Raw genomic sequence first — 11152 nt, forward strand, 5'->3', positions numbered from 1 at the left:
GTACTGCTCTAGCAGTGACAGGCTCTTGTGCACATAGTGTTGCTGAGTTCGTTGGTCCAGGATTTGTGGACTTATGGTTATAAAAACACCCTTGGGGTAAGGCTCAGCAAATGGCAGTCGAGGGAGGTAGAAACCCAAGTGCAACTGGGTGTGTGAATGGGCTAGGAGTGTGCAAATTGCTACAGACTAACTGTATTACATGCAGATAATCACTGCAGAAGCACAAGTTGGTGGACCTTTTGCTTCCAATGCAGTACCTATCCTTAGATGGCACAGTTCACTGTATTGCACTAGACTTGAAATTGTCATTTTTAAGTGTTTTTTTCAGCCATGCAACTACTGCAGAAGGAGAAGTTTGTAGACCTTTTGCTTCTGATGCTGTACCTGTCCTTAGGTGGCCTATCTGTGGCTGTGTCTGTCATGTTTTCAATCATTCTCTATCTTATTTTGTGTCTCTTTGTGTCCGAACATGTTCACAAGTGGGCTTGTTTTCTAAATGAAAATGAAATGAACTCAGTGGATGTTTTCAAGTTGGGAGTGGACGCACTGAAAGAGGAGCTACAACGACGATGGCTGGACACCCGCGGGCCGAGAACAGAGCTCGCAAAGCGGCTACAGGACGCACTAGAAGCTGAGGCCTCAGCAGAGGAGACGGATGAAGAATGGGACGATTATTCTGAAGCAGGTTTTTCACAGTTCTGGTAGTGTGGTCAAACGTAGTTTTAGATTTTATCAACAAACAAACATTGGTTAAAGTAAATAAAACAAACGGGTTAAAGTAAATAAAAATAAGTAATTAATATGCAACTGACCATTTGCTGACGTTTAGTTACATGTTCAAGCTGCGGAAATAAGACTCCCATTGCATAACAGTGTGATCTATTCCTGGTTAAGATATGGGTCTAATAAGACACACCTGAGCTGGTTACCTATAGATTGTGAAACCACTATGCAATGGGAGTCTTATTCCCATCCCTGCTGGTTCTCTTTTCGGCACAGAGGTGAAGGTGGTGGTGAAGGAGGAGGAGGAGGAGGAGGAGGAGGAGGAGGAGGAGGAGGAGGAGGAGTGCGAGCCAGTGCCGGTGACAGACCCTCGCTGCCGTCTCGAAGAGGGGAGACCCTCCCCATCAACGCTGAGCCGCAAGAGAGCGCTGGAGGAGGGTCCGGGGCGCGGCGCACACCCCAAGAAACTCCAGCAGAAGAGGTGCCTCCGCAGCCTCTGCAGCTGCTGATTCAGCCTGTACTGTGTGGCAGCTGCCACTGAAATGTGTCTGATAGTTTAAACACTAGGGAACGACTGTTTACACAAAGGGTGTAATTGTGTAGATAAGGGTTGACACAAGCTCCCTAATGTAAGGTAAGGGTAGTCCAAGACCACTGCTAATGCATGGATGCAAATAAGACCCCTTTCTGCATAGCAGTTTGATCCATTCCTAGTTTTCAAAATAAGTTCAGTAAGACAAATCTGAGCTTGTTACCTACACACACTGTGGGTGATCAAGCTTGTAGTAAAACCTGGAATGGGTGAAACTGCTGTGCAGTAGGAGTCATTTCCATCCCTGTAATCAGAGCCAGTGAAACCAGCCATTAGTCTATTAAACATGGCTTTACAGCCTCAGATTTTGATATAATATCCAGTGTATATCTCAGCACCCCTCTCCTTCCAGGACCCCACCCCAGCTGCTGGACCTGGACTCGGGAGACTGGACCTACGGGACCCGGAAGCCCAATTTCACAGAGTCTGAGACACGGGTCCTGGTGGAGAAGATCCTGAGGAACCGGCACACGCTGTTCTCCCCGGACTCGTGGCGCCCGCCCCCCCAGGAGAGGCAGCAGTGCTGGGAGGAGATCAGGGAGGCGGTGAACGCAGTGAGCGAGGTGAGTCGCGAGGTGAAGGAGCTGAAGAGACGCTGGCAGATACTCAAGAAGAAGATGAAGGACAGGCTGGGGGGAGCGCAGGATGGCACGGAGCTGAGGCTGTGTGGCTGGGAGGAGAGCATCGTGGGGTTCCTGAAGGACGAGGTGATGGAGTGTGGGTTCAGCAGCCTGACAGGTGAGGGGCAGGGGGACCGGACAGCGTCTCTGTTTTCTGTGGAAATGTATTAGTGAGCATGTGTCTGTGTGTGTGTGGGGGACAGCGTGTCAGTGTCCCTGTGTGTTGGGCAGTGTGTCATCGTGTGTGGGGCAGTGTGTGTGGGTAGTGTGTCAGTGTGGGACTGTGTGTGTGGGCAGTGTGTCAGTGTGTGTGTATGGGTGTGGGACAGCGTGTCAGTGCGTGTCAGTCTATGTGCCTGCCAGTTAAACTAGTGACAGGAATCTGTGACTCCACTTAAGTTTAAATCAATCAATCAGAAAGGTATAATAAGAGGTGAAACTGCCTGGCTGCTTTTTTTTTTTTTTACCCAGTATATACATTGGCATAAAAGAATATTTCAATTTAAAATTAGTCTGATTTTACTCTGTAGCTGTGCTGCAAGAGATGTATGCTTGTCTTCCTGTGTATTGTGGGTGTAAGGGTATCTGTGTAGGTTTTACTCCAATCTTAATATTACACCACATTACCTTACATTACTTCAAATGTACTAACAATAATAAACAACAACTATGCTGACTGTGGTGTCCTTTCAGGATCACAAGCCCGGCATCCCCCAGACACAGACTCTGCTCCGGAGAGGCTCTGTGTGAAGAGCTCCTCATCCTCCCCTTGCCTGCCTGAGAGCTTCCAGCCCCTCACATTCATCAACGAGGGGGGGAAGGTTCTGCCCACAGTGCGCTCCCCCAAACTGGCCACTCCGAGCCCAGGGCCAACACACAGACAGCCTGAGACTAAAGCAGAGGCACCATCAGGGGGGAAGCAGACTGAGGTAGCCAGTAAACCCATGGGAGTGCCCCTCACAAAGCACCAGCCAGCCCTGGAGGACCTCCCGCGTGCTGCCGAAGCGCTGGGGTCCCAGGCTACTCTGCTGAGGGAGTGGAGAGAGCAGCAGCCCCAGCATATTGCTGTGTTACAGGAGCTGAGGGAGTGGAGAGAGCAGCAGACCCAGCACACTGCTGTGTTACAGGAGCTGAGGGAGTGGAGAGAGCAGCAGACCCAGCACACTGCTGTGTTACAGGAGCTGAGGGAGTGGAGAGAGCAGCAGACCCAGCACACTGCTGTGTTACAGGAGCTGAGGGAGTGGAGAGAGCAGCAGACCCAGCACACTGCTGTGTTACAGGAGCTGAGGGAGTGGAGGGAGCAGCAGCAGACCCAGCACACTGCTGTGTTACAGGAGCTGAGGGAGTGGAGAGAGCAGCAGACCCAGCACACTGCTGTGTTACAGGAGCTGAGGGAGTTAAGAGAGCAGCAGACCCAGCACACTGCTCTGCTGAGGGAGTGGAGAGAGCAGCAGACCCAGCACACTGCTCTGTTAGGCTCCCTGAGCCAGCAGGTGTGCTCAGTCGTTCAGCACATGGCAGACATGGCCAATACCTTCACGAGCATGGCAGCTGTAGCACATTCTGTGCTGTCCCAAGCCAACAATACAGAGGCTGTACAGCAACAGGAGGAGACAGAAAACAAACCCAGACAGATGTAACAACAAGACCACACTGAGCCGTGTTACACGATGCTGAAGGTGCACTTCCCTTATTCAACAGCCCACTGTTTTATAAATTCTGCAGCAGTTCTACATTACCCTATTTGGATAACTGCTTTATTGAAATATTATGAATATGACATGTTGACTGTCCCCCCCGTACACCAGGCACTGTTACTCACTGACAGTACAAAAGCCTTGTCACTCTGTGAGGTCATCAAACTGTTCAAAGCCTTGCCACTCTGTGACATCAACAAACTGTTCAAAGCCTTGTCACTCTGTGACATCAACAAACTGTTCAAAGCCTTGTCACTCTGTGACATCAACAAACTGTTCAAAGCCTTGTCACTCTGTGAGGTCATCAAACTGTTCAAAGCCTTGTCACTCTGTGACATCAACAAACTGTTCAAAGCCTTGTCACTCTGTGACATCAACAAACTGTTCAAAGCCTTGTCACTCTGTGACATCAACAAACTGTTCAAAGCCTTGTCACTCTGTGACATCAACAAACTGTTCAAAGCCTTGTCACTCTGTGAGGTCATCAAACTGTTCAAAGCCTTGTCACTCTGTGACATCAACAAACTGTTCAAAGCCTTGTCACTCTGTGACATCAACAAACTGTTCAAAGCCTTGTCACTCTGTGACATCAACAAACTGTTCAAAGCCTTGTCACTCTGTGACATCATCAAACTGTTCAAAGCCTTGTCACTCTGTGACATCAACAAACTGTTCAAAGCCTTGGGTGTGTTGAGTGAGCGGCTCAGAGCGGCTCAGTAAAATAATCATCTTAACGACTTGCTCTGTCCCGCTCCTGCTGAGCCGCTCAGAGAGCTCCTGAGCATTTCTCATGAGTGAGCAGAGTGAGCGGATGGAAACAAGTGGAGATGAAAGGCAGGATTGAAAAATACGCTTGTCAAGAACAATGAGCTGGATTCGACTTATAAAGTTATGGGTTAATTGGCTAAAATTGTGGTTTTTGAATTTCTATCATTTAATTTTATTTTTAAAAAATGTAGATCTGTTTTATGGTTATTAATGTATTTATTAGGCTTGTAATATTGATATTATTCATAATTTTAATTATTAATGTCGGTATTAAACAAAGCCAGATGTGAGGTTCAGTCCTAACAGAGAGCCAATCTCAGTGCAGTACAGCAGGAGACAGTAACTTCACACAGGGCCATTTCATCTGCCATCACCTCAGAAACACAAACAAGCAAAGAATTATTATTCTCCCTTTTTAAATGTCGATCAGCGCTCTCGTGGGGAAGAGCGTTAAGTCATTTAAATGAGCGCAGTGTGCTTTCTGAGTGGCTCACTTAACACACCCCTTGTCACTCCTGTGAGGTCATCAAAGCTGTGAGGAGGTGAAGGAGAATGCTTAAGCAAATCCCATCTTATTGAAGTCTGCCACTATAGCAATGGAGCCACTCAGCCCAAGTGACCTCGGCACAGACTGGGACTGTTTATGCTGATAATTGAGACACAAAGTAAAAAGGACGCTTACATTTAAAAGGACAGGGGAACTCATTACAAATCCACTCCCTCCTGTCTCTCTGCAACTTATAAGACTATGTTTAAATAATTCAAATCATTTGATTTTGTATTTTTTCATTAAAAAATGGTTTGTGTTTTAAAAAAATGTTTGCATTTATTTATCATTCATATCTAGTTTCACTGTCTTCAAAATACTGTGTTGAAATAAGGTAAACAGTACAGTAATGCCCTGAATAAAACCAATTGAAGGAATGACTGTGAAAGATGTAATCCACACCCCATCTTCCAATCATTGTAAATTAGTCCAGATAAAATCACCCGCTCTGAATCATGCAGTTCACACTCAGACTGCACACATTCGTGACTCTGCCAGCATCAGTCAATCCAGGGACCAGCTCGCACAATTAAAAAGTGAATTAACGTTCAACACTTCCAGTCCTAGCAGTCCTCCTCATTTAGCAAGCAATACACAATGCCCTCTCAGGAAATACCCTGCTGACATACTATAGGGGTGAAGAGCTGTCTTGTCTTTTTGTTTTAAAAGGAGCAGCCCTTCTAGAGGCCTCTTTGGATTCCCAGCACACAGGCTTGGAGGCTGTGTGAACTGGACTGACTGGAAACCGTGGTCCACAAACCCCAGGCTTTTGTCTTCCAGCTAAAACTTAAGGGAGTGTTTTCGATATTAACATGTGACATTTCACTTTTAAATTACAGTATTTATTTAGCAAAAGAATAAACATTTAAACGTGTATTTTGAATGTTGCAACAGCAAATCATTTCATTTGAGGAGTCCGCAGTAGGTGGCGCTGTGTTTCTGAGGCAGTCCTGAGTGAGAGAGGCAGAGAGGAGAGTCCATTTCAATGAGGATATCAACAGCAACAGATTCAAATGCATCCTTTAACTTGCAACCTGCTTCTAACTAGGGCTCAAACCCAGGGGGGAGTTAAAGCCAATCTCTACACGAACCCAAGTGGGCTCCACTGGCAGTGATACCAAAATCCAGTCCAGTAAAAAGCACTTCTTACCTTTTAGAAAGTGAACTGTGGAGAAAAAAAAAAAAAGAGTAGAAGAACTCAGTGAAAAATATAGTAGGACTCTTAATAGAAGAGAAGCCTGTACAACACATTACTGTTTAAATTGTTATAGTAATAAATACTTCACCAGCTAAGTGAATGCTGTCTAAGAAACTAAATTGCCATTGAAGCAACATAACAGACTGGGCTAGAACACCTGCACTGGCAGCAGAACTCTGCTAACAGGACGTGGGTCTAAAATATTCATCCTGTGAAGAAATCACCAGGCTTTTCAACATACTTTAAGACTGCTCCACTTTGAGCTGGTTTGAGCAGGATTTCTTTCTTTGTTTTGAGCTTCAGAAATAAATAGATGATATGAATTAAAGGCTGTAATTCTGGAAGCTCTACTGATACAGATCCCCTGCATGTGTTTTTTCAACAAGCATCAAAGGTTATCTGTGGTTTCTCACACAGCTTTAATTTGTCATAACACAGCACTTTCACCCACCTGATCTACAGACACCATTCACTATCCCTTTCCCTGCAAAGACAGACTGGATCAGACACAGAGGCAGAAGGCTTTGAAACACGGCCCATTCATTGACCTGGAGACTTGACACACAGAACTGAAATGACGCTCGAACAAGAGCTACAGAGCATTGTACTTACCAGCGTCTACAATTTTATGAAGCCAATCCAGAACTGCACAAAATAAGAACAAAATGTCTTTTTAATGTCAAGTCATTGTTACACAGTATCTAATGCTGTAGAAATGTTACTGTACTTATGTCTGTTGGTAACTGAAAAAAATATATATAATTCTATCAAAAATTAATATGTATCTATATTCAGTGACAGTAAATCACAATGTATCTCATTCATAATGTAAAGCGTATGAGTATTTTATGGAGCTGCTTACACTGAAGATCATTGACGATGGCATCTTCAACTACCTGAGCTGGAATGAAAGAAACACATCACTAGTCATGCCTTGGTGTGGCATGCCAAGGAATAAGAGGTGCTCACAGAGCCACAGCCATTCAAATACTCTGCAGACTCGTCACACCAAATCAGAGGCATTTCACAGGACTAAGTGTAACATGAGGATCAGAGCGCCCTATATCACAACATGAGGATCAGCGCGCCCTATATCACAACATGAGGATCAGCGCGCCCTATATCACAACATGAGGATCAGCGCGCCCTATATCACAACATGAGGATCAGCGCGCCCTATATCACAACATGAGGATCAGCGCGCCCTATATCACAACATGATATCACAACATGCAGATCAGCGCGCCCTATATCACAACATGAGGATCAGCGCGCCCTATATCACAACATGAGGATCAGCGCGCCCTACAACATGAGGATCAGCGCGCCCTATATCACAACATGAGGATCAGCGCGCCCTATATCACAACATGAGATCAGCGCGCCCTATCAGCGCGCCCTATATCACAACATGAGGATCAGCGCGCCCTATATCACAACATGAGGATCAGCGCGCCCTATATCACAACATGAGGATCAGCGCGCCCTATATCACAACATGAGGATCAGCGCGCCCTATATCACAACATGAGATCAGCGCGCCCTATATCACAACATGCAGCGCCCCTATATCACAACATGAGGATCAGCGCGCCCTATATCACAACATGAGGATCAGCGCGCCCTATATCACAACATGAGGATCAGCGCGCCCTATATCACAACATGAGGATCAGCGTGCCCTATATCACAACATGAGGATCAGCGCGCCCTATATCACAACATGAGGATCAGCGCGCCCTATATCACAACATGAGGATTAGATGCATTTCTGTGTTTCTGTGCCTTGGCGACAAGCAGGCTTACTTTTTAACATTCTGTTATTGAATGAATACATAGTTCAACTACATAGTATTTAGCCGGATGATTTTAATTATGAGGCTGTGATATTAATAATGTTGAGAACCTGCCGCACTTCCCAACAGCTCACAACTGCACTTCACATTGCTGCTGGGCACGCTGCAGTCAGCCTGACAGATTAGATTGTCTGTTCCTAACACAGATGGTAACTCCCACTAATCAGCAGCTAGCAGCAGATGTAGAAGCTCTGAAACAAAGGAGGTAAATCAGTAAACTCACCCAGCTCTCTGCGAGTGTCCTGGACTTTACTCGACAGCTTTGTTGTACTCTGGTGCTTGCTGCTCCCACTGCGCTTCACCCCTGCCAGGTCTGTGGACAGATGGGACTTTCTGAGTCTTACCCTTGTAGAGCCCAGCAGCAGCAATACGATTACAATGCAAACTGCAGGCTTCCCTTGTAATATACAGGTCAAAACAGCTACATGTATCAGGGGAGCCTGTGTGACTTGTGACTACACATGCAAATACATTCAGCACACGCAGGAATACCAGGGAGAGGGAGAGTTCCCTCAGCAGCATGGGCCACACAGAAACTCTGAGATGAGATAATGCTGCTCCCTTAGACCTGGTGCTAAAGAAGAAGAGTCAGTTTCCCCACTGGTAACACTCAGCAAGTATCTTCTGAGCCGAGAGCAGCCAGGCCTGTCTGACTCTCCTGTGGAACTGTGCTTATCTGAGACCCGTCTCTCTCCTGTACAGGTGTGCTTACCCAAGACCCGTCTCTCTCCTGTACAGGTGTGCTTACCCGAGACCCGTCTCTCTCCTGTGGAGCTGTGCTTACCCGAGACCCGTCTCTCTCCTGTACAGGTGTGCTTACCCGAGACCCGTCTCTCTCCTGTACAGGTGTGCTTACCTGAGACCCGTCTCTCTCCTGTACAGGTGTGCTTACCTGAGGAAGAGATCATTAGAGCTGCTGACAGCAGCCACACACAGACAGCCTTCATTGTGAATGAAACCTCCTCCTTCCCCAGTGTATTTATCCACTTACACTGTGCCCCTCCCATACCATTCTGACAGGGGAGCTGTGTGTGTGTTTGTTCTCTTGATCCTCAGCTCTTTGGGAATGCAAACTCTCCAGCACTATCTGCACAGCTGCACGTACTGAGGCTACAAGCAGCATCTTGTAAAAAGTTGACTGGTAAAATTGCACAGCGATTTAGTAATTTCCCCAAGGCGATTATATATATATGTATATATAAATAATGCATCTAGCACAGTGCTGTTTCTTTTTTTTTTTTTATATGCACCCCCCCTAGTGTTTAGAATGCCACTGTTGCTCTGCTTTCACTGTGCGTCTCTACACTTTGCTATGTGTTTAATATAAGAAACGTTCATGAGTTAAATGGAAGCACCTTTACTCCTCTGTCTCGATAGTAAACTCGACGGTGTGTAAAAAGACAGAACTGCTGATCGCTTTCTATTTCCAGGGTTGTTTTGTAACGGTCGTTAATTCGAGGTTAACATTAGCCCTAAATTATTGCTATAGACACTGGCAGCACAAAAATAGAAATTAAAAACTAAAACACGTCGTTAAAATACCGCGCAAGAGCATGTCTATGGCTTTGCTGTAGTATAAACGGCAATGACACGTGAAGCTTTTCAGAATAGCCAGTTAACTTCTTCACTGCCTGTTCAGTGTTTCTAGCGACCGGACCTGTTGCAGATTTCAGCTCCCATCCCCACTCACTATAAACGGCAATGACACGTGAAGCTTTTCAGAATAGCCAGTTAACTTCTTCACTGCCTGTTCAGTGTTTCTAGCGACCGGACCTGTTGCAGATTTCAGCTCCCATCCCCACTCACTATAAACGGCAATGACACGTGAAGCTTTTCAGAATAGCCAGTTAACTTCTTCACTGCCTGTTCAGTGTTTCTAGCGACCGGACCTGTTGCAGATTTCAGCTCCCATCCCCACTCACTAGAACCGAGCTCCCTCGTGATTGTAGCCTCCTGCGCGTGAGTCTAGTCTGCAGTAATATGTTTGAAATTCATGTTGCAAGCTCCCCTTGTAAAAGATGACTGTGGTAAACGATGGTAAAAGCATCGACGATTGTACTAAAGCAAAGCAAAAGCATGCGAACGACTAAAACTGGCGCAGTAAAACACACATCCCGATAAACAGCCTCTCAGATCCACCTGTAAATAAGAAACGGCCTCTCCCGTTCTTTCTGGATTCCACCGTCCGCTCCTGAACTCCACTCTCTCAGCCTCCGCAGGCTCGCTGAACGCAATACCGTAATATACTCGAGTTAGCAAATACATCAGTTGCATATCTACGAATTGTAATGGATTTCGTTTGTAAAATAAACAGTACAGCTTTGCTTCTTAACTAACTTAATGACGTAATAAAGCAAGCTATTGTTGCACTCCCGAGTGCGATGATAACAAGCAGTGATCAGTGCACAGAATCATCGGATTTATTGTGATCGCAAAAGTCATGCGGGTTTTTCTGTTTTGTATCGCCTTGTCCATGCTTGCTGTAATTGGTGCAGGTGAGTAAAAGCCATTTTAAAAAGCATTTTACAGAGCTAACAGGGGGAGCATGCTTTAAAGCGTGTTCAGCTGTTCCACACATTGGCATTGCATTGCGTCTATCAAAAGAGCCGTACGTTCATGTCGAGCAGCAGAGTCCAGTACAGGGGTCTCCAATCCCGGTGCTGGAGAGCCCCTATCCAGCAGGTTTAATAGGTGTCTTTACATCATCAGTGGCTTAAGATCTGGAACACCTGTTAATCTTGACTAATTAAGCCAATAATTGGTTCAATCAAGTGACAGGTATTGATTGAAATGAAAATCCCCAGTAGCTCTCCAGGATTGGAGATCCCTGCTCTAGTATATATGAAAGTGAAAAGAAGTTAAAAGGTGGGAGGAATCTGGTCAAATTCCACCTATTAATACAGTGTGATGTGTTCAACCCTGTTCTTAATTCCAGACTTGTCTATAGTCCAGGTAGAGAGATTTCTTCAAATCGCCTTCATAATTCTCAGTATAGGCTGTCAGTCATTCCATAAGAAGATCACAGCAAACCAAGCACGAATGAATGAGAATCAGCATCAAATTTATTTCAGATGCATCGATCCCTGGAAGCCCAGAGCTACAGAACACAGCCCCCACCAGTGCTGAAGACATGCGAGCAGGTGTAAGTGCT

At 45.8% G+C, this 11152-nt stretch overlaps 1 protein-coding gene across 1 annotated transcript; it reads left to right on the plus strand.

Moving 5' to 3' along the window:
* The first annotated feature begins 6 nt into the window (after nucleotides 1-6).
* On the plus strand, nucleotides 7-3578 carry LOC121306683. Its single transcript, XM_041238519.1, has 4 exons — nucleotides 7-685; nucleotides 1000-1204; nucleotides 1668-2053; nucleotides 2629-3578. The coding sequence occupies exons 1-4, from the start codon at nucleotides 331-333 to the stop codon at nucleotides 3573-3575; spliced, it is 1893 nt and encodes a 630-aa protein (XP_041094453.1). The 5' UTR covers nucleotides 7-330; the 3' UTR covers nucleotides 3576-3578.
* Nucleotides 3579-11152: the final 7574 nt, after the last annotated feature.

This window comes from Polyodon spathula, chromosome 49 (assembly GCF_017654505.1).
Source record: "Polyodon spathula isolate WHYD16114869_AA chromosome 49, ASM1765450v1, whole genome shotgun sequence".
Classification (NCBI taxonomy): Eukaryota; Metazoa; Chordata; class Actinopteri; order Acipenseriformes; family Polyodontidae; genus Polyodon; species Polyodon spathula.

Coding starts and splice junctions, on each gene's coding strand:
- LOC121306683 (XM_041238519.1), top strand. CDS start 331: ATGCAACTACTGCAGAAGGAGAAGTTTGTAGACCTTTTGCTTCTGATG. Junction 686..999: donor GGACGATTATTCTGAAGCAG/GTTTTTCACAGT, acceptor TTTTCGGCACAG/AGGTGAAGGTGGTGGTGAAG. Junction 2,054..2,628: donor TGGGTTCAGCAGCCTGACAG/GTGAGGGGCAGG, acceptor GTGTCCTTTCAG/GATCACAAGCCCGGCATCCC.